We start from the raw sequence: 26,832 nt of genomic DNA on the forward strand, positions 1-26,832 counted from the left end.
TTGCATCCAGTCCTCAGGCACGTGTATTCCCTGGCAGTTCAGTCGATGCACTAAACAGAAGTGGCAGCTGAGGGTAATGGAAATGATAACGGGCAGGTATTAATGAGCTGGTGGGAAATAGTGAGGTTTGGCTCTGTAATTATTGGTATAGTTCTTCACTTTAGCAGCTGCTCCATACCGGAGTTCCAATGTGCTTGCCACCAAGCCCCCGTTTCTCCAAGGGCTTCTCGTGGGGAAACACTGGATAATCTGGAACTACCACCTGCTACACGTGAACCCGGCCTCCGGTTGCAGCACTCCTGTTCCCCACAGGGTTTCCTGGCACCAGATCATGTGTCTGCTTATCCCTACGCCTGTAGCCTCCGTTCAACCAAGAGCCAATGTCAGAACACAGAGTCAGACCCACGAGCAGTGTCCGTCGCCGATTCACGCTGAAGCTAAGCTAGGAGATGCCTTCAGTGCAATAAGCACCCTTCCAACCCCACAGCTCTTGCAACGCCAACCCAGTGCGCACCAAAACCTCCCGAGGGACTCAGTCACCGGCACTGAGTTCCAGACAGAAGCACATGAGAGCAACATGCAGAAGCACGTGGGACAAGCATGCCCAGCCACTTCCACGGTACTCTTGCACCAGTTGTACGGTCACCTTTCACTCACAAAAGGGTCTTAGTTGCTTAAAGGCCAGTTAACGTGTATGTCATCCTCTCAGCTTTTGGACTATCACTATGTCTAGTTCCTTTCTAGTCTTTCTGAAGCTCTAAGCCTTATTACATGAAAACACTGTACAAATGACCTCTGCAAGTTTTTTTAAAGAATAATTGTAATGTTTTGTTCTGGTGAACACAAAATGTTGAAACAATCTTTGGTAAGAATCTGGTAGCAATCTCAGAATCTCACTGAATCTTTATATCGGTATGGACAACTCTTCTGTCGATGGTGCATACAAAACGCCTTCGACTAGTTATGATTCCAGAAAAGCTACCTTATCTGAAAGGTTGTTTTAAATTATATAGGTTCATTCAACTAAAGATAGTAACACATTTGATTTCAGTGACATTGTGACCATTTTAGAAGATTTTTGTTTAAAATTCCAGTCATTAAAACATTCAGTTTGCATACAGGCAGCAAACGCAGCTGGATGTACCCTAACAGATGTGAATATTAACACCCCTTGTAATAATGGTGATAAATACTGCACTATATTACAAACCAAAGTTAATAAAATATACAACAAAATCATTCTCATTCAAGAGGCATAACAAATGTATTCAGACCATTTACAGTTGGGGTAAATACAACGAGCTTTATTGCCAAACTGCTTCATTCTGTGCCCTTCGGTTTGGGTGTACCAATGATTGCCACTTCAGTGCTGTCATTTTAGTTATGACAAATTAATTGTCGCTGGCAAGCAAGAGCTATGGACAGTGCGATAAGAGGCAAAAAGGTAAAACATGCATAAACATATCATACTAGTCTGCCCGTAGCTTATTCCCGTTGCCTTGAAATTAGTGGGCAGATCCGGGACACAATGTAGACATTCCATGCATTATCTGTGTCGTGGACATGCATTTCTCAAATATTGATGTGAAATGTGCTGATTCAATCCCTACTCCAGTATCCTGTTATATCTGCTGAAGAGTCTACAAGGTAGTTTTCAAACCTGGAAATTATTTTGTCGGAACGCGCGCCTGTCTTTGCCGTGTCCAATTCCATATGAGCTTTCCCTGACAATTTTTGGGAATGTCCTTTGCCATCCTTTAGAATTATATATAGTCTATACATTTCAATATTGCCTTGTTCTACACGTGTTGAAGTCCTTGAGGGCCAATCATGCCATTTTGAGTTCCAGAAGAATACTCTCCGCAACACTGTGCCTTGAAGTTATGGTCTGCATATGGCACATTATAATCGAAGCATCAGTCATAATAGTTTCTTGCACCAAGCTTAGTTGCAGTTACTTCAATGCTACTTCTTTTCATAGATTACGAGTGCTAAACCTTTCAAGATGTGTTAGTATTTTCACAATAATCGACACCAATTCCTCCTAACTCCTAATAATGGCTCCTGCATGGCTCATTTGCATATTCATGCATTGGGAACCTACGGAAGGTATTATGTCACCACCCTTTAAAGCTTAATAGAGGTCTATGCTGTCACTGACTGTGATATTTGGTAAAGAAGTATGGTCTGCTGCCGACGACCTGACACATACAGGGATGCAGGTAGCCTTGGAATTTCTGTAACCTGTAGGAAATTGGACTGTGCTTTAAGTGCAAAGAGAACCTGTAAACTATACAACAAATATGTAAAGTGATGCTACTGAAATTTCTGAAAACAACATCCCTTCATGGGGTAACTGTAGAGGAAAGGATGTACATTGATCAGCACCATGCCAAGTTGTGAAGCTAGTACCACTAGACACTATGAGAGCTTGTTTTTGCAGCCCCTAGATACACTATGACATGTCCTAAACAAGTAATATTTTCAAGACCCGGCCTATCATCTGTAGTTCTTGGAGTTGGTAAACACCAGCCTGTATTCCAGTGGTAAAACGTGCCGCATATATCACCAGCCTCCAACAAGAGAATGACTACAACGTACGTGCCACATAAATCATTAGCCCCCAACTAGTGAATGACTACAACGTAATCTTGAAATATGATATTCTGAAATACCACATGAATGTTTGCAAGTCCTGTATTGGTCAGCGAGTAGTATTCTTTTGGCGGCGGGGAGAGGGGGGTTGGGGTGAGGTAGGGAGCTTTCTGAGTAAAGGCTTGAAGTTGCTTCCAGTAAGAATAAGGTGTTACCTCTCCAGGTTAGGCAAAGTGATGCCAGCTTCACATATAGTCGTGTAATTCTGGGCAGGGCACCAAACCCATAAACCATGCAGAAAATATTCCCATCTCAGCATATGGGCATTATTTATAAAAATGTATAGCAGTTTTGAAGTTATGGTTCAGCCACACTATAAATGAAAATATATGTTTTATTGAATTGTTAATAAACATACTTTTGACAAACCAGCACAAACGTATGCACAGCCACGGCGAAAGTGGTTGAGGCACTGCAGGCTAAGTTTCATGTACATCTGAAGGGGTGGGAGTGGGGGTGGTGAGAGATTGTGGAAAGGGGAATGGGTTATGGAAAAGGGGGGGGGGGTTACAGTATTACCCATTTTAACTCTCATAAAAAATGTTGCTCTCTGCTACACGCAAAAAAATGCAGAATTGACTTACACCAAACTTGGCATGAAAGTACAATTTCACTCAGAAAGCGTGGCTTTCTAGGTCTGGCTTAATAGTGCAGTTGATAATAGACTTTATGTGACCAACACAAAAAGATCTTGAAGAAGCACTAAGAGGAGCTTTGCCCCCAACCAGATGTTAATGATTTTGAGCACAGATTTAGATTGGGAATAAGTAGCATGCTTCCGCAAAAAAAGAAAAAAAAAGTTCTTATGCTCACCACCATAGGACTGAATTACAAATCAGTGAGAGGACCTAGGTCTGATCTGGTTATTAGGAAAATTCATGACAAAGGCAGTAGGGCCAAATTATTTATTGTGAAACGAATATGTTAAAGCTTATAGGCCTTTAAGGGTGTATTGTCATTACACTGAGTTAAAGACTGTATACAGATATTTTGTTACATGTCACCTCACAGGTTACCACAGTAAGCCAAGCTTTAGACATTGGTTGCCAACTGTGACACACCCTCTATGACAGCCGCTTTTTAAGAGGGGTAGTAGATAGTTTTGCAGCCGAAATGTTGTACATATTTGTAACTTTATGATATACCAAAGGAGTATTTCTTCTGAAATCTCAAAGATTACTGTAGTAGGCAAGGACATTCTGTGTTTGTTACTTCTTTTGACAAAACATCAGGGTAGAAGATATGCACTGTGAAAATCCTTGCAAAACCTTTTTAGGAGGGTTTGGCAGGTGTAGTCGGCCGCCAGGCCCTTCGGATACAAATAAACCCCTCTAAGAACTTACACTAACAGAGGGTTTTTTGAGTCAGCCCTGTTCCGCTTGAGTGTCAATCAAGAGATGACACACAATGCATTGAGCAATTGGTTAGCTCAAATTTGCCACTGGCACTATTGCCCTGCAGGTATCAGCACTTTCCTGATCACATGTGCACATCTGTTGAGTTCACATTAATGTTTGTGCTGGTGGACCATCCTTTAGTTTTTCATTTTTGCCTCTTCATTTCTTTCCTTTTCCTGCTTTTTTTTGTTGTTTTAAACATTCTGCAGCTACAGAGGCAATCTGACCATGCCACACACTTGCTGCATGTTTCAGTGTGCTAGTTTCTGTGCTGCTAGTTCTAAATTGAGCGCCGTATTTAAATGGTACTGTCCATAGTGTATCATTATTTTACTGTTCCAACATAGCCACCAGTTTAGAAGTGCTGTGTAGGGTCCTTGGACCAGTGCGAAAACTGTAATTTAGCATTTGTAAATGGCTGCATAATGCTATGTTAACTGAGCTGATGCCTTCGAATGGTATTTTGTTCAGTGTATCATTGATTGTACCACTTCAAAATGGGCAACATTGATTCTGAACGTGGTAGCTATGTCGCAGCTTTAAAATGACACCTTATGTACAATACCACTGCAAGACGGCAGGCAATTGCTTTGATTACTTTTATTTTTCAATGCAGGCATATGCTAACCAAGTTTAGGTGGCAGAATAAACCTGTTTTTCCTTTTCTTTAATTTATTTTATGTATGCTAGCCGAGTTGTGGGTCTGCCTTATTTTGGATGGGTAAGTGTTTGAAGGGAAGAACGAGTCAGAAGGGAAGAACCAGTCAGTAGGTCGATGAATGGATGCACGAGAACAAGGATGAGTGACAGAGCACCGTATGTTGACTTACTGAGTGCCTAAACCCGCCAGTGACTCAATAGGCACTTTTAGTAACAAGCAAATCTACTGTCACTGCCAATGCACATTTTGATTTGGTGTAAAGTGCTTTTGAGATATTTAGTGCTTGAAAAATGTGTCGGGTTGGCATCAAAGATTTAAAATTTAAAGCTATCTTGGCTATTTAAGTCCTCGCATCAAAGTTCAATGAGATAGCTTAAAAAATAAAGGCTTAGGATGAGGAAGACTTTTCTCCTTTCAACCACTTCATGTTTGCAGACTGGGTCCATTGATTCAATGATTCAGATTTGGCCTGATACAGTCTCTTGAGGCAGCAATTACAGGACATAGTCTCGGTCCCATGTGCAGTAATAAAAATGAAGAAATTAATAAGCGATATCATGGAGATGGACCCAAAAGGAACACCCACCGTTGTCCATTCGTCTTAAATAATATTTTTTAATCACAGTATTCATAAACCGCGATACAAAAAGTCCTCAAACCCTGGTTGAAGTACACAAATTAAAAAAAACAAAGTGATTTCCCGAGTAAGCTTTTTTTCCTGTCCTCCACTTTGGATCGAGGGATCAAAACAATGTGACTGGGATCTCAAAGAGCAAGGTCCAGCAAAGGCTTGGCCATGCACAAATCCCAGCTGAGTACAGCCCAGGGCCTCAGAATAGGTATAGTTCAGGTGACTGCAGAACATCACAAAACCACAGAAATTCACTGACTAAAATGCAAATAAATGTTAAATATGGTTAGCAAACACAAATCTCAAATGCCGCCACTCCCGAAACTCACTAATTATGGTGTGGAATGTACACCGTGAATCATGTCACTGTCATTCTCAGTACAACAGCCTTCAAGAGTAAACTGGCTGAGGGGGCCTTAACGGATCTTGCCGAGAGATGGGTGAGATTGGTCCTGACCAAGAAGAGCAGTTTTATGCCCATGGGGTTCAGAGACAAACACCATGCTGAAACAGAGGTTGTTTAGGTCAAAGCCTGCCTGACAGCGCAGCTGTCTAGTTTGCTAAACATATCTCGGGGCAATCAGAAAGTTGACATAGGAATGCATTTCACCTGTTGCTTATCATGGTGTCTAAGCCACATTTTCTAGATTTCTATTTGCTGGCTTTATTTGCTTTAAACTGTCCAGCAAGAGTTTGTCCCTTCTGTTGCCCAAACCTTGCCTACTGTATTCTTCCACAAACTTGCTTCCTGTTAACGTATTTGTCTTATCTTGTTACTTCTACTGTACATTCAAAGAAGGAGGGCAAATGCCAATCTCTCTCTTCCAACAGAGCTTAGTGTTTACCTTTCTTTCTCTGACTTCAAAGTGACAATGCTTCGGAGTATACATGTAAGAGGAGAGGGTATAGGATTGTTTTCTAGCACCAAAAAAAGAACTGTGCTGATGTTTTAGAATATATCAGAATTAGTACAAATGAAAAAAAAATTGTAATTCTGAAGGGTGGTGGCAACAAATATTTGAATACGATCAAAACACATCAGTTCACTAGGTTATGACATTTGCATACATTATCGTTTGTGTGTGGTAATACCGTTTTTCAGTGCAAATGTAATGGTCATTTCAACTGAAAAGGTGCTGTCTGTAATGGCAGTGCACTACCACACCATGCATACTCTAACACTATGCCACGCCGCTCAGTTCTATGTTGCTTCACTCCACACCTCTCCAGTCTAAGACACTCTACAACACACCACTCGACTTCAATTAACGCCACTTACTACACAACAAAATGCCACTCCATGACCCTACACTCCACATGACTTACCCTACTCCAATCTACCAAACTCCACTTTACACCAATCTATCCCACTCCACTCAATCTAACCCAATCCACCCCACCCCAATCTACTGCATTTCACTCAAATCTACCCGAGTCAAACCCAATCTACTCCAATCTACCCCAATCCACCCCAATGCAATCTACCTCATCCCTTCTTACCCCACCCCAATCCAATCTACCCTACTCTAATCCACCCAAATCAATCCAAGTCACCCCACCCAATCTATTCAAAACCACTCTACCTCAATCTACTACATTCCATTCCTCTCTCTCTCCTTAATCTACCCTATATCACCCACATGTACCCCACACTCCAGTCCAATCTAACCTCCTCCATCCCAATACATCTCACCCCAATCTACCCTACCCCACTCAAATATACCCCAATCTGCCCCACTCCAATCTACCCCACTTTAGCCTAATCTACCTCATTCTAATCTACCCCACCCCATCCCAATCTACCCCACTCCTAGCTCACGCCAATCTACCCCACTCCCCTCCAGTATATCCTACCATAATCCACTCTGATCTACCCCACTCCAATCTACCTCAATCCACTCCAATCTACCCAAATCAAATTCACTTCACTCTTCCCCAATCTACCCTATGCCTCCCCATTCTACTACATTCCAATTTAACCACTTCCTCCTGATCTACCCCACTCCAGTCTACCCCAATCCACACCACTTTACCACAATCCACAGCACAATCTACTCCACTCCCCCAATCTACCGCTCTCCAAACTACCCCAATATATCCACTTTATTATACTCTGATCCACACGATCTACCCCATCCTAAAACCTACCCTGCCCCACTCCGTTCTACCCAACTTCATTCCAACCTACCCCAACCCAATCCACCCCATCCCAAACCACCCCACCCATCACAATCTACCCCCACAGCACTCCAATCCATTCTATTCTATTCCACAATCGACTCCAGTCCCCCAATCACCCCACTCCCTCAATCTACCCCACTTCAATACACCCCACTCCAATCCACCCTTCTACAATCCAACCTACCCACTCCATTCCAATCTACCCCACATCATTCCAATCTGCTCCACAACCTACTCCACTCCCAATCACCCCACTCCAAACTACCCGAATCCATCCCCACTCCATTCCCCTCTACTATAATCCACCCAATCTACCCCACTTCAACCTACCCCACTCCACGTCAAGCTACCCCGCTCCATTCCAATCTACCTAGCTACATTCCAACCTATCCTGCCCCATTCCAAAATTCCTCAATCTACTGCACTCCATTCCAAAATTCCCCAATCTACTCCATCCCATTTTAATCTACCCCACCCCATTACAATCTACATCAATCCACCCCACTGAAATCTAATTTTCCACAACTTACTTCAATTCACCCTGGCCCACTCTGCCCCAATCTACCCTACTCCACTCTGCCCCAATCTACCCCGCCCCACTCCAATCTTCCCTGCCCCAACACAATCTACCCTACCCCCATCACAATCTATACCACTCCCCCTATCACCCCACTCCAAACTACCCCAATCTATCCCCCCTCCATTCCAATCACCTCTATTATAATCTACCCAATCTACTCCACTCCATTCCAATCTACCCCATTCCATTCCAAAATCCACAATCTACCCCACTCTGTTCCAAAATTCCCAAATCTGCTCCACTCCATTTCAATCTACCTCAATCCATGGCAATCTACTCCACCCCAATTCAGCCACCCCACTCCAACCCACCCAATCTTCCAGTCTACCTCACACCACTCTTTCCCAATCTACCCCATGCCACTCTGCCCAATATACCCCACTCAGCCCTAATCTACCCCACTTTGCCATAATTTAATCTACCCCACTCATCTACCCAGCTCCCCCACTGCAATCTACCCCACTCCACCCCATTTTTGCTTGAATCTTTTTATTGTTTATACTGTATTCAGAGTTGCATTACAAGCTTATAAAACAAGCATTTTGTATCAACCTACATTGCAGTGGGGGGAAAGCTAATAACACACAGACCCCTATTAGGAGCATTTGTCGCATCAGGTTTACAAGTTGTCTTGAGATGCCCTCTCAATGAACAGCTCTGTTACATAGCATAATTTAAAGGTAAAGATTCAGCATTAATAGTATGTGAAACAAGCAACCACAAAAACAGTTAACAACTTAGAGTCAGTTTCAGGCACCCTTCCCCCAATCCAGTGATTCTGCACACCCCGCCCATTCAATACTCTCCCACGCGACCAAAGAGGCTGTTTCCCTCCCGGTCACCGGGGTTTCATCCCCTGCAAAGAGGGATGGGGATGGTGTATGCACATCACCAAAGGTGCAGCAGCCAATTCCTGCGTGCAGGCAGCTCATCCAGTTATCAATGATGCATCATTAACCACGGCTGTTCCCGTGTCTGCCCTCCGCCCCAGCTCCCCCAATTTATCCAGCATCACATCCCAGCCAGGGGGTATTTCGTAGGATCAAATTGTCTTCCCTACGCAGCGCCACCCCCTTGGCTTCCGCCTACACCATGAAAGATTTCTCCCAAGCCACTACTGCTGTCATTCCATGGCTTTTCATCGCCTGGTAATTAGGTGTTTGGCTGTCAAGAGACGAAGGTCTAGGAATCTCGTTGAGGCTTTGTGTTTCTTGCCTCTTAGGAAGAGGCCTAGGAGGCAGGCTTCCTGTGCTGACAGAAGCGGACATGATGTGCATTTTGACAGTCGGGCCATGGCGCAGCGCCAGTAAGTATTTAAAGAGGGGCAACGCCCATAACATATGAAGCAAGACTGCCTCTGCCAGCATACAGCAGGGAAAGGTGGAGTCTACTTTGTGGAAATATTCATTGAGTTTAACCAGCGTAAGGTAGGCCCTGTGAAGGATATAAAACTGGATAAGGCGAAACATCGTGTTGTGCAGGATGTTAGTGTTGCTTGACAATGCTACAGCCCATTCTTTATCAGGACAGGGTCTGGCCAGATCTTCTTCCCAGTTGGTACGCAGCGCAAGAGTGGGCCGTGTGTATTCGAAGGGCGTCAGTGAACCAACGTACCAGGTGACTGCCTTGCCCCATGACTTGCATATATTGCAACAATAAGTGCATTGGCGGCTCAGCCATTATGTCTGTCCAGTGTCCTGATATTGTCGCTATCAAGAAATTGTATAATAAGAACTGCCCAGATGGCAGGCCAGTCTCTGCTGTTCACATGGCAAATGGGATGAGCGTGCCCTCAATGTATAAATCTAACACGGTATACAACTCTACCGCATGCTAGGGTGCCAAGGCAGGTGCACAGGGAAGGGCTGCGTGCGTGAGGCACAAGCTTCTGTTGTAGCAGTGGTGTGCCACACCCACCAGCAGCGCCTCAGGCGTTCTCGGCTTTGCAAGAGGGTGGAAGAGGTGTAGTATACCGGGCATTGCCCAGGGTGGTGTTGTCATCGCTGTGTCAGACAACTGTCAACCGCAGAGCCACCGCACCACCTACTGGAGCTGAGAGGCCAGATAGTACTACTACATATTCTGCACCGATCCAGAGGCAGGTACAGTTTCTTCAACGCTACTCTACTGCGGCTTTTGTTCCAAATAAATTCCCTGATTTTGGTTTCCAGCTCCCTAAAGAATTTGGCCGGAACATAGTAAGGGAGGTTGGAGAAACAGTAGAGCAGGCAAGGGAGAACCACTATTTTCAGGAGGGCAATTCCTCCCATCACAGAGAGCGGTAATATTTGCCAGAAATTCATCTGTGCTCGGATGGAAGTCACGGCCCGCCTAAGATTGCCATCATGGAGATCCTCTTCTGTGTGGAATATGCTGATGTCAAGATAACAGAACGTCCCAGGCTCCCAGGAAATATGTATCCCGGAAAGGCAAAGGCCTGGATCTGGAAGGTCTAGGTTGAAGGGGAACAAGCATGATTTCGCCCAGTTAACCCGTATCCCGGAAAATGCGGAAAAGTTTTGCAGTATATATGCATGTCCAGCTGGAATGTTGTCAATTCTACCCCACTCCACCCCATTCCAATCTACCCCAATCTATCCAAATCCATTCTACCCCACTCCAATCTACCCGATTCCACTCTGCCCCAACCTACTAAACTCCTATCTACCCCACCCCAACCCACTATCTTTTAGCAATGCTGAACAACAGCCACACTGGTGTACATAATGGTTAAAACACATTGCCAAAGACAATAGCTCTTGCATAAGCAAGACGTATTGGCTTTGCCAATGCTTGTTTTAATGAAAGAAAACAGTGTGGGACTGATACACTGTAAAGAGCCATAAGTAATGTCTTTGTCACTCCTGTCACCACTTAAAGTAGGTGTCGAGGTTAGGATAGGGACCTCCAAATAACCTTCAAATTCCCTCCAACCATTTCTAATGAAGGATAACACCGACTAGTTTTACACTTCTAAGGATAACTGGCTGTCAATATAATGGTGGCAATCATGTATCTGACTGCATTTCTTTAAAGGGGTAATGTTGAATTTTCATTATGTTCAAACCTGCCAAATGTATGCAATAATTGTGAGAAAATAGGTTTGTCACTCTGGGAGGCCTGAAGCATTTTTCTTACAAGGGATGGTGGGAAGCTGATGAGGGACAGCAACATTAAGAGTTCTGAAGACCACTGTCCTAGTCTTTTGCCCCTATTGACTACTCATTGCCCCAGCCTTATGCACAATGAATAACACACACCTTGATCTTCTGTTGGTACACGTAGTCATCATTGGCATACTCCTTGTACAGGACGGAGAGTTCCAATCGATCTGAAACCAGTGGATTCTGAACAGCTATCTGCAGAAACGAGAGCACTGAGTCACTAAAAAAGGAAAGAACCTACACAGTTTGCTTTACATCTTTTTCTCCCACCAAATGATGTCAGACTGTAAAAAGGGTACAGGAAAACAGACATGAGCTACACTCACCAGTCAGTATCCTGATCCCACCCTAGTTTCAGTGTTGGCAATTTGAGAAGAGCCACACCTCTTGCTCATCTTTTGGCCTAGCACAAAACTCCTTATGGTTTTGGGTACAAGTTTAACACAGTGATAATGTATTTTAAGGGTTCCCTTCTTGCAGACAGGATGGCACCTGGGAGGGTCTGATAACGCAACAAAATACAAGGTGAAAGTGTGTAGCCGGGGAGATCCCTACTCACAACCAGGGGAAGAATGGTTGTGGAACCTGTACACAAACAGAGCACTTGCATGTGGGAGGACACTACTCATAGACAACAATGGAGCTTGAGGGCCATTCTTGTAGGTAGCTCAATGACAAGTACTGCTCAAAGACTTGGTCAATAAGTACATTTGGTAAACTCTGCTGATAATTCCTTAAGCTCTGACATTTGCTTCTGTATTGGTACTGGAGACCACTCTGACAGGTATCATAAATATGTGTAAATCCAGCTCGGATGCAGAAGGCAACTCAGCAGCCTCTCAAAAACCTCTCAGAGATCTGAAAATGTTTCCCTGCCTGAAGCTTACCATGGTAGGTGTATAAATGTGTACAATTCTTACAGTGAATGTCGCAAGGATATCAGTGACTCCAGGGTCAGGTGTTCCACATCATACTTAGCTGTTCAAGCAGCTTGTTGTTATCATAGTCTATTCTAACCAGCTATTAAGCCTTTCAGTGAGACGAGGTGACCTCTATGGCTCCGAGGCAAAGATAAGAAGCAAAATAGCATTACCAGTTACTCTCCAATTTTTGGATAGCATAAAGAATTTGCCAATCTTTACAATGATTCACCATGGAAAGGAGCATCTAGACACAATGAAGCAGGGACCAAGCACAAGACTTTGACTTTGCACAGCCAGCCAGAGTAGAATGAAAGGCAACGTTCAAATTCAGCTGGAAACATGGGTCAGTCTCTGAGAATACTCCTGCCCCACAAACTCTTACATCGACACCACTCTGCCTAGAACACACTATTGCACTAAAATAGGACTTCCTACTCCACCAATATCTATAGGACTTATGTTGCATACCTCCTGCTGAATGCGGTCCTGCTGTGCCATAATTGCTTCATCGTATGCCAAGCAATTCACACCTTGAATTAAAAAAAAAAAAAAAAGGTTAATTAACACAATTTAAATATGTGACAATTTGCAGTACACAGAATATGTGCCACTAAGTTGGTGGTGAGGTTTGGTTCACAGATCACAAGGATACCATTAGGTGTCAGACTGTTAACATGTGTCATGGACATCCCGGAGCCCAACTGTGGAAAAGACTTCTATGACTGCAAGCAGCCTCCCACTATGCACCGGTTGTCTCCAATGGACATTCCACAACCCAACCACTTGAAGCCCTACTGAAGTGGGCTAGGCACAATCCCCTTTTGCCTCGTCCCCCTCCTCCCAACCATCCCCACCTACTAGACCTTCATGGGAACGTATAAAACCTATAACAGGAAAAATGGGGCTACATGCCCTGTGCTAGTAAGTGAGTAATATGTCCTCCCCCAAATAAAACCACAATATTATTTCTTTTGCCCAGATATCAGTGAGAATCCAGTTTTGCTATGACCTATTGCTTCAGGAAAATGTCCTACAGAAAGGCCAATCATTGGGTGCTCACCGGCAACCTCACCCCAGGAGAACTTCTCACAAATCTAAGAACTTGAGATTACATACTATAAAAACAATTCCATGTCCGAAATGCCTCTGCTCAATTGAAATGAGAATCGTGCCCATTACTCAATAGCTTCACAGTCCAATCCACAGACACCTCTTCAGCCACTCACTATCTCCACTACTAATGTATCCCTATATGCATCTTCTCTTCTCCCTCTTCAACTCCTCAGCCCATCCACACCCCATTTACCCCCACCCAGCTGCCACAAGCACTAGAAAACCCTCTTCCACTCCTTATCCCAGCACAAAACACACCACCACCAGAGGCTTACAGGACATAATTCAGGAAGGCATAAGACGGTAGGTAGGTGGTCCCTGGCAGTGAAAAAAAGTGTGTGAGAATGCAGAGCCAATGGAGCAATGGGCCCATATGCACAGCCAGGGGTCTATGGAACTGAAAACTAAATGCTGCAAGAGGCAAATATATCCATGCAGCTCCTAAGGGGAGATACTGACTGCTTACTTGGGGGTGACAGAATGGTTAGTTCAAAATATTAATTAACAGACAACAAAATCTATATTTTTTCCAAAGTAGAGACAGATTCCATCAAATTTCCTAGGAACAGATAACTGAAGGAGACATCAAGAACTCCCTCTTCAGATAACATAGGCAGCAGATCAAGACCCACAAACAAACACTTCCAGATCTGGTGAAGTGCACTGGAAAAGAAACGGGTAGTTAAGGACCTGTGAATCAACACTGCTGGGTTCCAACAGATCATACAAGGAGTGTGAGGAAAGTCACAGGGGTGATGGCAACCTATGGTCTTAGCAGACCAAGCTTCTAAACTTAAGGATTCACAAAGGAGAAACTCCAAATGTGGTGAGATCACAAAGGTGTAAACTAAGCCTCCAAAAAGCAAAGTTTACCAGTAACAATGCATGCTTCAAGTCATGAGCTAAATCATATATCACAAAACCTAGAAGAAATGTCCTTAACAGGAACAAATTGAGGATTGTCGCTCTCTATAGTGAGAGGCAGACGCTGCTGTTCATGATATTCCACACCCATTAATGGGCCTGCTAAAAAACAATCTGTCAGCTGCAGCGACCCAGATGATGAGGGTCTTCAGTATTAGGTTCCAGTTCATTCTTACTATGCCAGTTCTGCTTTTCTTGACCACCGCTGGCTGACTGCAAAACTGCCAGTTACCTCTAGTAGTCAATGTCACCATCTGTTGGCTTTGCGCAGAATTCTCTACATTCTCCATGGTGTTTGTATTTTAATATACAAGCAATTTGAAAAACTAGAAAGGAGTTCATTAGAGTGCATGGGATGAGGAAGGTAACATTTACAGGGTCTTAGTATTACTACAGGACCACTGGTAGAACTCTAGGAAAAATGATGAATATTGGTGTGAAATAATTTTTCACCCAGAAATTTGGGAAAAACACCCAGAGAAAAAGCAATTGGCATACTTAAGTGGTATCTGAGAAAATTACTGACCTCCCAAAACATGTTGATTGACCTGCTGTCTTATTTGTACTTTTCCCTTGCACACCACCCCCACCCCTAACCCTAACTCCACCATTTATAAATGGGTCAGCAAGAACGCTCCAATTGGTGGTGAGCCCAGTGCCACGGCTCCAGAGGCCAAAATGCATATGTGGTCTCGCATGGGTCTTTTCACTGCCCGCATAGTGGATGTGTTTCTTTTTTTAATAAACAAGTCCTCAAACGTACAGCAGAAGATGTAATTCATATTTTTCCCTGCAACACTTAGTTACTACTTACCTTTAAGCGAGGTAAGGAAAGTTTAGTTGCTACTAATCTTCAAATGCGACAAGTCATACAATAGAGAGCAGACCACACTGACAGGTGTCCATTTTAAGCAGAATTACTTGGAAACACTAATATTATGCTCAACATCGTAAACACTAATCACTGCACAAGGTTTGTGGAATTTTATAAAATATCTTCTTGTCCATGGGACAGGATGCTTCATAAATCTACCTGTCTTGTAAAAATATTTACTTCCAGTTGTGTGGAATTCCTATAGCCCGATGCCAAGGGCATATTGTTTGGGGTCAAGGACAACAGGTTTTCATGTTTGTTTCGTCCTTGGGACAAGTAGGCCCAACACCCTGCAGCACAAACCCTATGCCTGACAGTTTACAGGTAAGGAAACTGTCTGCAGTTGAGGTAATATTTGAGTACATATGTTAATGCTGTTCAAACTTGTATTTATGTTTCAATTATGCAAAGCCTTTATTATTAGGGTGAGTGCTCTAAATAAACGTTGTAAGCCACACTGCACTACTGACAGTGGTTCCAGTAAAAATAACAAGTACACATATGTTTGAAAATATAACAATGAGGCTAAGTATAATGCTCCCAGAATGCTCTGAATAGATGTTAATGTTCGCAGAAGCTTATAAGCAAGATTTGCGATTCTTTGCTTTCAAAAGACAAAGTTCAGAAAAAAATACAAGCAGGAAAGACAATTTGCTAACTTAATGTGAAATTTTAAGTACCATTTCTTTGAAGAATCATTTGTTAAAATGTGTTGATACGTGCTAATATTTTAAAAAATATTCATAATGGAAAATCAGTATAGCCATTTTCAACACAATTATGTGAAACATGAAAACAAACCAGCAACGGCAAAGCAACCGATCTGACACTGATAGTCAGTCTTTTGTTTTTGTCAATCCGTGTTTTGTTTTGACATGACTTTTGTAACACTTTGGGAGCTGCCAGGCACTAGCCACTGTAACAAACACTGACAAAAAGCAACAAAAATAATGTTGGTCTTAAAAAGCACACATTGCCACAATAGTCCTGGCACTGAACAAAACTACTTTGTGTGGCAATATGCTCCGTGAGGGACAGAAAAATGCAGTCACTCACAGTAAAGCGAGCCAATAGATGGATAGAGAGAGAAATAGAATTTTGGTTAACAGTTGACCTCATTAGGGGCCCAATTCTTAACAAAAGTCACAAAAGTGCACCCATGGTGTACATCTATGTGGCTGTCATGAATTCACAAGAATTCACAGAGGTAGACCAGGAATTCGTACTGCTCGAAACTATTTGTGAACCGTATTTTAGCACAAGCAAATACGCATGTGTAGATTTGTTCATGTGAAAATCTATTGAGCGTTTACAAGTTCAATTTCCCTCCAACCACTTTTATCCCGACCTTGGAAAAACTTATACTTCTGCCCTTGTCAGGAGTAAACTTCCAAACTTTCTCAGTATGGGAAAAGATTAGAAAAGATTGGTGAAAATCCTTAAAACATGCAAGTTAGTAGGCTTGCACAGACTCAAATGCATTCCAGCCCTGGAACTATTGCTTACTGCTTCCTCCAGCCTCAGTATGTAGATCAGAGGAAAGGTGGCAAAAAAAGTTAATTGCTATTGTATGGCTTGACATTGCTAGTATTCAAGCCCTCCTGTAGCATTAGCCCTGGCATAATATGTCGCTGCACTACATGGCACCAAAAGGACAAGTAGATATAGTTACAGGACATGTAGATTTATGAAGCAGCCTGTCCCATGGACAAGCAGATATTTTGTTAAATTCTACACCCCTGTACTTGTCCCTTTGGTGCCAAGCAGTGCAGCGACAAATTATGGCAGCAATCTCATTATATAAAAGCTCTAATATTAGCCTCACATATGCCAGGGCTCATACAATAATAAGGCTTGAATACTAGCAATTTCCTTATTTTACCATCTTGTTGCAGATCTACACACTGGGGCTGGAGGTAGCAGTAAGCAATAGTCCCTGGGTTGGCATGCCCTTTCAAGTCTGTGCAAACCTACTAACTTGCATGTTAAAAGGGGTTTCACCAACTTCTCTCTAATCTTTTCCCCTACTGAGAAAGGTTGAACATTTTCTCCTGACAAGGGCAGAAGTAAAACTTATTTCAGGGCTGGGAAACAAGTGGTTGGCGGGGCAATGAACTTGTAAACACTCAATAGATTTTCGCATGAGCAAATTTACACATGCATATTTGTTCGTGCTAAAATACAGTTCACAAATATTTTCTGGGAGAATGATTTCCTGGTCTACTTCTGTAAATTCTCGTGAATTCATGAAATATGTAAAAAAAAAAAAAAAAAAAAATAGTTTTACAAAAGCCAAGACACTGACAAAACCAAAAGATTGACCACCAATGTTGGACCAACTGGCTTTGCCAGTACTTGTTTATTTTCATATTTACCATAATCTTGATTAACCCCTTCGCTGCCAGGCCTTTTCCCCCTCCTGTGCCAGGCCTTTTTTTGCCTATTTGGGGCAGTTCGCGCTTAGGCCCTCATAACTTTTTGTTCACATAAGCTAACCAAGCCAAATTTGCGTCCTTTTTTTCCAACATCCTAGGGATTCTAGAGGTACCCAGACTTTGTGGGTTCCCTTGAAGGAGGCCAAGAAATTGGCCAAAATACAGTGAAAATTTCGTTTTTTTTTAAAAAAAATGGAAAAAGTGGCTGCAGAAGAAGGCTTGTGGATTTCCCCCCGAAAATGGCATCAACAAAGGGTTTGTAGTGCTAAACTCAGCAGCTTCCTAGCTTTCAGGAACAGGCAGACTTGAATCAGAAAACCCAATTTTTCAACACAATTTTGGCATTTTACTGGGGCATACCCCATTTTTGCAATTTTTTGTGCTTTCAGCCTCCTTCCAGTCAGTGACAGGAATGGGCATGAAACCAATGCTGGATCCCAGAAACCTAACCATTTCTGAAAAGTAGACAAAATTCTGAATTCAGCAAGGGGTCATTTGTGTAGATCCTACAAGGGTTTCCTACAGAAAATAACAGCTGAAAAAGAAAAATATTGAAATTGAGGTGAAAAACACATCAATTTTTCTCTATGTTTTACTCTGTAACTTTTCCCTGCAATGTCAGATTATGGAAAGCAATATACTGTTACGTCTGCTGGACTCCTCTGGTTGCGGGCATATATAGGGCTTGTAGGTTCATCAAGAACCCGAGGAACCCAGAGCCAATAAATGAGCTGCACCCTGCAGTGCGTTTTCATTCTATACCGGGTATACAGCAATTCATTTGCTGAAATATAAAGAGTAAAAAATTGCTATCAAGAAAACCTTTGCATTTCCAAAAAGGGCACAAGATAAGGTGCTGAGGAGCAGTGGTTATTTGCACATCTCTGAGTTCCGTGGTGACCATACAAGCATGTGAATTATAGGGAATTTCTCAAATAGATGTCTTTTTTAAACACTCTCCTATATTTGGAAGGAAAAAATGTAGAGAAAGACAAGGGGCAATAGCACTTGTTTTGCTAATCTATGTTCCCCCAAGTCTCCCGATAAAAATGATACCTCACTTGCGTGGGTAGGCCTAGCGCCCGCGACAGGAAACGCCCCAAAGCGCAACGTGGACACATCGACAATTTTGGGAGAAAACAGAGGTGTTTTTTGCGAAGTGCCTACCTGTAGATTTTGGCCTCTAGCTCAGCCGGCACCTAGGGAAACCTACCAAACCTGTGCATTTCTGAAAACTAGAGACCTAGGGGAATCCAAGGAGGGGTGACTTGCGGGGCTCGGACCAGGTTCTGTTACCCAGAATCCTTTGCAAACCTCAAAATTTGGCTAAAAATACACATGTTACTCACATTTCTGTGGCAGAAAGTTCTGGAATCTGAGAGGAGCTACAAATTTCCTTCCACTCAGCGTTCCCCCAAGTCTCCCGATAAAAATGATACCTCACTTGCGTGGGTAGGCCTAGCGCCGGCGACAGGAAACACCCCAAAGCGCAACGTGGACACATCCTAAATTTTGGAAAAAAACAGAGGTGTTTTTTGCGAAGTGCCTACCTGTAGATTTTGGCCTCTAGCTCAGCCGGCACCTAGGGAAACCTACCAAACCTGTGCATTTCTGAAAACTAGAGACCTAGGGGAATCCAAGGAGGGGTGACTTGCGGGGCTCGGACCAGGTTCTGTTACCCAGAATCTTTTGCAAACCTCAAAATTTGGCTAAAAAAAACACATGTCCCTCACATTTCTGTGGCAGAAAGTTCTGGAATCTGAGAGGAGCTACAAATTTCCTTCCACCCAGCGTTCCCCCAAGTCTCCCGATAAAAATGATACCTCACTTGCGTGGGTAGGCCTAGCGCCGGCGACAGGAAACACCCCAAAGCGCAACGTGGACACATCCTACATTTTGGAAAAAAAAACAGAGGTGTTTTTTGCGAAGTGCCTACCTGTAGATTTTGGCCTCTAGCTCAGCCGGCACCTAGGGAAACCTACCAAACCTGTGCATTTCTGAAAACTAGAGACCTAGGGGAATCCAAGGAGGGGTGACTTGCGGGGCTCGGACCAGGTTCTGTTACCCAGAATCCTTTGCAAACCTCAAAATTTGGCTAAAAATACACATGTTACTCACATTTCTGTGGCAGAAAGTTCTGGAATCTGAGAGGAGCCACAAATTTCCTTCTACCCAGCGTTCCCCCAAGTATCCCGATAAAAATAATACCTCACTTGTGTGGGTAGGACTAGCGCCCACGAAAGGAAAGGGCCCAAAACACAACGTGGACACATCACATTTTTTTATAAAAAGCAGTGCCTACCTGTGGATTTTGGCCTGTAGCTCAGCCGACACCTGAGGAAACCTAGCAAACCAGTGCATTTTTTAAAACTAGAAACCCAGGGGAATCCAAGATGGGGTGACTTGCGGGGCTCTGACCAGGTTATGTTACCCAGAATCCTTTGCAAACATCAAAATTTGGCCCAAAAAACACTTTTTCCTCATTACGGTGACAGAAAGTTCTGGAATCTGAGAGGAGCCACAAATTTCCTTCCACCCAGCGTTCCCCTAAGTCTCTCGATAAAAATGGTACATCACTTCTGTGGGTAGGCCTAGCGCCCACAAAAGGAAATGGCCCAAAACACAACGTGGACACAACATATTTTTTCACAGAAAACAGAGGTGTTTTTTGCAAGGTGCCTACCTGTGGTGTTTGGCCTGTAGCTCAGCCGGCCCCGGGCGGGGGGGGGTGGGGGGGTGGGGGGGGGGGGGCAGAAATGCCCTAAAATAAATTTGCCCCCCCAACCCCCACCCTCCCCCGCCGGGAGCGACCCTTGCCTACGGGGTCGCTCCCCCTGCGTGACATTGGCACCAAAAAACAAATCCCCGGTGCCTAGTGGTTTCTGCCCCCTTGGGGGCAGGTTGACCTAAACTCAGCCAATCTGCCCCCAAGGGGGGCAGAAATGGCCTAAATACAATTTGTCCCCCAGGGGAGCGACTTTTGCCTGATGGGTCGCTCCCCATCTCTAAAAAAAAAAAACAAAGAAAAAAATGAAAAATTCCCCTGGCGCCTAGAGGTTTCTGCCCCCCCCCCCCCCCGGGGACAGATCGGCCTAATAATAGGCCGATCTGCCCCCCCGGGGGGCAGAAATGGCCTAAAATAAATTTGCCCCCCCAACACCCACCCCCCCCCCCCGGGAGCGACCCTTGCCTACGGGGTCGCTCCCCCTGCGTGACATTGGCGCCAAAAAACAAATCCTTGGTGCCTAGTGGTTTCTGCCCCCTTGGGGGCAGATTGACCTAAAATTGGCCAATCTGCCCCCAGGGGGGCAGAAATGGTCTAAATACAATTTGCTCCCCCAGGGGAGCGACCCTTGCCTGATGGGTCGCTCCCCATCTCTAAAAAAAGAAACAACAAACAAAAAAAAACACAAAAAAAAAATTGCCCTGGCGCCTAGAGTGTTCTGCCCCCCCCCCCCCCCCCCGGGGGCAGTTCGGCCTAATAATAGGCCGATCTGTCCCCCGGGGGGGGCAGAAATGGCCTAAAATAAATTTGTCCCCCCAACCCCCCCCCCCAGGAGCGACCCTTGCCTACGGGGTCGCTCCCCCTGCGTGACATTGGCGCCAAAAAACAAATCCCCGGTGCCTAGTGGTTTCTTCCCCCTTGGGGGCAGATTGACCTAAAATCGGCCAATCTGCCCCCAGGGGGGCAGAAATGGTCTAAATACAATTTGCCCCCCAGGGGAGCGACCCTTGCCTGATGGGTCGCTCCCCATCTCTAAAAAAAAAAGAAAGAACAAAAAAAAAAAAAAACACAAAAAAAAATTGCCCTGGCGCCTAGAGGTTTCTTCCCCCCCTGGGGGCAGATCGGCCTAATAATAGGCCGATCTGCCCCCAGGGGGGGCAGAAATGGCCTAAAATAAATTGCCCTCCCCCCCAGGGAGCGACCCTTGCCTAAGGGGTCGCTCCCTTTTTCACGCAAAGAAAAAACTCCCTGGTGTCTAGTCGTTTCTACCCCCCTTGGGGGCAGATTGGCCTCATCAAAATAGGCCAATCTGCCCCCAAGGGGGGCAGAAATGGCCAAAATATAATTTTCCCCCAAGGGGAGCGACCCTTGCCTAAGGGGTCGCTCCCCACCAAAAAAAAAAAAAAATGAAACAAAAAAAAAAAATGGTCCCTGGTGCCTAGAGGTTTCTGCCCCCCCTGGGGGCAGATCGGCCTAATAGTAGGCCGATCTGCCCCCAGGGGGGGCAGAAAAGGCCTTCCCGAAAATATGCCCCCCCTGGGAGCGACCCTTGCCCAAGGGGTCGCTCCCTTTTGTCAATAACAATAAAAAATAAAAAAAAATCCCTGGTGTCTAGTGGTTTCTACCCCCCTTGGGGGCAGATTGGCCTCATCAAAATAGGCCAATCTGCCCCCAAGGGGGGCAGAAATGGCCAAAATATAATTTTCCCCCAAGGGGAGCGACCCTTGCCTAAGGGGTCGCTCCCCACCTCAATAAAAAAAAAAGAAAAAAAAAAAAGAAATGGTCCCTGGTGCCTAGAGGTTTCTGGCCCTTTTAAAAAAAATGCCCCCCCTGGGAGCGACCCTTGCCCAAGGGGTCGCTCCCTTTTGTCAATTTAAAAAAAAAAAAAAAATCCCTGGTGTCTAGTGGGGTTTCAAAAGCAGGATTGCAAGCAATCCGGCTTTTGAAACCCTCGGAGGGACTTCAAAGGGAAGGAAATACTTTTCCTTCCCTTTGAAGCCCCTCCGGGCCTCCCAAGTGATTGAAAAAGAAATGCTTTTGCATTTCTTTTTCATAGCGCGACGAGGGAGGCCCCTGTGACACATCAGCGCGCGCGCGCTGATGTCACAGGGGGGTGGGGGGGGGTCGGGGGTGGAAGGGGAAGGTCTTCCCCTTCCATCCCCGACTTGGGGGGGGAAGGGGGGTGCACGGGGGGCGCGCTAGCGCGCCCCCAAGTTCCCCTGTGCCATGGACGAGATGATCTCGTCCAAGGCACAGGGGAACTGTAGCCTTGGACGAGATAATCTCGTCCAAGGCACCCAAGAGGTTAAACTAGTTACACTGATTTTTCTTTATGAATATTTTTGGAAAAACTAGAATACATCAACACATTTTTACTAAACAATGCTTCAAAGAAATGGTACCTAAAATGTCACAGTAATTAAGAAAAAAAAAATTCTAGTTGCATTTTTTGTGAACATTTTATTTTGAAGGTAAAGAATCATCAATCTTGTTTTCAAGCTTTTGCAGATATTTGCATTCAAGCAGAAAGCATCATATGTAGCATCATCCTGTTAAACTTTGCAAATATGTGTACACATTATTTACTGGAAGCACTGCCAGTACAGCAGTCCGAGCTTACAACGTTTGGTTAGAGTGCTCAGCCTAATATTAAAGGCTTTGCATGAATGAACCATAAACACAAGTTTGTACAGCATTATTATATGCACACAAATATTACCTCAACTGCAGACAATTCCCTTGTGGTACTGTAAACTGGCAGCCAAAGGGTTTGTGCTCCAATGGGGTTGAGCCTACCTGTTCCAAGGACGAAATAAACATGAAAACTTGTTGTCCTCGACACCAAATAATATGTCCTGGGTGTCAGGCTATAGTAATTCCATATCCTTGTTGCACTTCGTGCTGGATAATCCAAGTTTGTCATCAATACAGCAATTTGATTTATAGAATATTTATCAGTAATTTGATAACGACAATCACACTCTCAATGTGATGGTGGACATTTTGGTCTGCCTATCCACCTAGTAGATGTAACCCTCTGTTATGCACGAAAAAAAGAACATGATGCAAACACACAAAAGTGTAAACTGATTTCTATCTAGAAAAAGAAAAGGCAGAGAAAAGAAAGAAATACAAGAGGGTGGAAGTTGGCATATTCTTTACGGAAAATGCATGAGGAAGGTTAACTTCAGTGTATTCCCTTTGATTGTTTTGTATATTTATAAAATCACTTACTGACCTTCATTAGGCACTAAAGACTTTGTAGTGCTAGTGTTGCATTTAGTTCTAAATTATACGGGAACTGACTTTCCAATTAGTTGCATGCGTCTTGTTACTGAACAATATTATACATAGACAGGCCAACTGTAAATGTTTTCAGTTCGAATCAAGGTTATTTGCAGGGCTGGTTAGTTATTTTCGTTGTCTGCTCTTCTGTTTGCACTGCCAAATGTAGTTCGATCAAACACAAACATCATGTCATCGATACAGCAGGTTGGAGACTTGCTCAACTTTATTAGGTGGAGCATAGTAGCATGCAAGCACTGCTTTTCAGACGTGTTATCTATTTGGGCTTTTTACCACGCCCACCTCACACTCATCACTATCGCTCGTCCATGGGCTTGCCCTTCAAAAATCATTTGTTATCATTGTTAAATGCTTTACATTTGTCCCTCCTGGGGCAGTTTGGTTACCGCCTTGGACAACGACCCTGTTCCATGGCTAACTGCACTTTTGCTGATACGTTTGACTGCAAGCAAACGTCTTTTTTCCTTTTGTGTGTCTCCTTCACGCTCATGGTGTGTCGCTTTGAATCGGCTCGCATATGTGAAACTGTATTACTTTTCATTTTCAATTTATGTGGCAAGAAAAGTCTGGTTAGGAGTTTACAACATTAATAGTTCTAACTTGAGCAAATGCAAGACCCACTGCATTGTAAATGCTTGTTATATATTGGGCTTTCTAACTTTGCTAAAATGTTAACATCAGCCCTTCTCTGAGTAGTTAAATCAGATAATTCTTATAGTCACATTTCTAGGTATAATATGTACATGTGTTACACATTGGGAATTTCTGGTCCATTGTGTACTTCAGATCAAGAAATATTTATAGCTGTGTTATCACTCACAATTCTATTTATATGGAGAGTTGGAGTCTTTTCTTTGGAAAACCAAGGCTACACAATATTAATACCAGGTTCAGAGCGTGGTTTCTCTACCTTTAAGTGTTTCGTTTACGTTACTGTAATTTGAGCTGTGACTGTGCACATATCATGAATATGTGTGGTTTAGACAACACATAATTTTCAATACTCAAGCTAGGAATGGCCACTGATCTGACTTGCAGTCACGTTAATAACGTAGATTGTCAAACCTGGTTTACGTGTAAAAAAAAAAAAAAAAAAAAAAAAAAAAACAACAACAACAAAAACAAAAAAAACATTTTTTTTTCCAGCACAACAATTAATTTGGTGTAGCTGTGTTGTTGGCTACGGAGAAAACTCTACAGCTTAACCCCTTCGCTGCCAGGCCTTTACCCCCCTCAGGTGCCAGGCTTTTTGTTTTTGGCTATTTGGAGCAGTTCACGCTTAGACCATCATAACTTTTTGTCCACATAAGCTACCCACGTCAAATTTGCATCCTTTTTACCCCAACATTCTTTGGATTCTAGAGGTACCCACCAGAGTTTATGTGTTCTCCTGAAGGAGACCAAGAAATTAGCCAAAATACAGAAAAAAATCGTTTGTTTTTTTTAAATGGGAAAAAGGGCTGCAGAAAAAGGCTAGTGTTTTTTTCCCTGAAAATGGCACCAACAAAGGGTTTGCAGTGCTAAAATGAGCAGCTTTCAGGAACAGGCAGACTTCAATCAGAATAGCCCATTTTCTAAACACAATTTTGGCATTTTACTGGGACATACCCCATTTTTACTATTGTTTGTGCTTTCAGCCTCCTTCCAGTTAGTGACAGAAATGAGTGAGAAACCAATGCTGGATCCTAGAAAGCTAGACATTTCTGAAAAGTAGACAACATTCTGAATGCAGCAAGGGGTAATTTGTGTAGATCCTACAATGTTTTCCTACAGAAAATAACAGCTGAAATAAACAAATATTGAAATTGAGGTGAAAAAAACAGTCATTTTTCTCCACATTTTACTCTGTAGCTTTTTCCTGCAATGTCTGATTTTTTAACGCAATATACCGTTATGTCTGTTGGACTCTTCTGGTTGCAGGATATATAGGGCTTGTAGGTTCATCAAGGACCCTACGTACCCAGAGCCAATAAATGAGCTGCACCTTGCAATGGGTTTTCCTTCTACACCGGGTATACAGCAATTATTTTGCTGAAATATAAAGAGTGAAAAATAGGTATCAAGAAAACCTTTGTATTTCCAAAATGGGCACAAGATAAGGTGTTGAGAAGCAGTGGTTATTTGCACATCTCTGAATTCTGGGGTGCCCATACAAGCATGTGAATTACAGGGCATTTCTCAAATGGACTTTTTTTTTTTACACAATGCCTTACATTTGGAAGGAAAAAATATAGAGAAAGACAAGGGGCATAACACACTTGTTTACCTATTCTGTGTTCCCCCAAGTCTCCCGATAAAAATGGTACCTCACTTGCATGGGTAGGCCTAATGCTCGCGACAGGAAACGCAACATGGACACATCACATTTTTGCATTGAAATCGGGCGTGTTTTTTGCAAAGTCTATACCTGTACATTTTGGCCTCTAGCTCAGCCAGCACCTAGGGAAACCTACCAAACCTGTGCATTTCTGAAAACTAGACACCCAGGGGAATCCAGGATGGGGTGACTTGTGGGGCTCTCATCAGATTCTGTTACTCAGAATCCTATGCAAATCTCACAATTTGGCATAAAAAATAAACATTTTTCCTCACATTTTGGTGCCAGAAAGTTCTGGAATCTGAGAGGAGCCACAAATTTCCTTCTACCCAGCGTTCCCCCAAGTATCCCGATAAAAATGGTACCTCACTTATGTGGGTAGGCCTAGCGCCTGTGTCAGGAAAAGCCCCAAAACACAACATGGACACATCACATTTTCCCACAGAAAACAGAGCTGTTTTTTGCGAAGTGCCAAGCTGTGGATTTTGGCCTCTAGCTCAGCCGGCACTTAGGGAAACCTACTAAACCTGCACATTTTTTAAAACTAGACACCTAGGGGAATCCAAGATGGGGTGACTTGTGGGGCTCTCACCAGGTTCTGTTACCCAGAATCCTTTGCAAACCTCAATTTGGCCAAAAACACACTTTTTCCTCACATTTCAATGACAGAAAGTTCTGGAATCTCAGAAGAGCCACAAATTTCCTTCCACCCAGCTTTCCCCCCAAGTCTCCCGATAAAAATGGTACCTCACTTGTGTGGTTAGGCCTAGTGCCCGCAAAAGGAAACGCTCCACAACACTATGTGGACACATGAAAATGATCAAATACTAAACTACCTGTCGAAGCTTGGGTTGGGGGGGGGGGGGGGGGGGGAGGGCTGTGTTTTTGGTCCTGGACTCAGCAGCCACATAGGAGAAACCTACCAAACTCAAATATTTCTGAAAAC

General features: G+C 43.7%; 1 protein-coding gene across 3 annotated transcripts in view; it reads right to left on the minus strand.

Moving 5' to 3' along the window:
• OTUB1 (OTU deubiquitinase, ubiquitin aldehyde binding 1) overlaps nt 1–26,832 on the minus strand; it is an 81,006-nt gene that overhangs the window by 42,701 nt on the left and 11,473 nt on the right. For 2 of the 3 annotated variants that reach the window (XM_069207114.1, XM_069207115.1), the window contains exons 2-3: nt 12,661–12,722; nt 11,366–11,464 (exon numbers count right to left, since the gene is read on the minus strand). In XM_069207114.1, coding sequence (XP_069063215.1) covers nt 11,366–11,464; nt 12,661–12,722 — 161 coding nt within the window. Of the gene's footprint in view, nt 1–11,365; nt 11,465–12,660; nt 12,723–25,458; nt 25,601–26,832 lie in introns of all 3 variants that reach the window. The other variant, XM_069207116.1, reaches the window with a different exon arrangement.

The sequence above is a fragment of the Pleurodeles waltl genome, chromosome 9 (assembly GCF_031143425.1).
Source record: "Pleurodeles waltl isolate 20211129_DDA chromosome 9, aPleWal1.hap1.20221129, whole genome shotgun sequence".
Classification (NCBI taxonomy): domain Eukaryota; kingdom Metazoa; phylum Chordata; class Amphibia; order Caudata; family Salamandridae; genus Pleurodeles; species Pleurodeles waltl.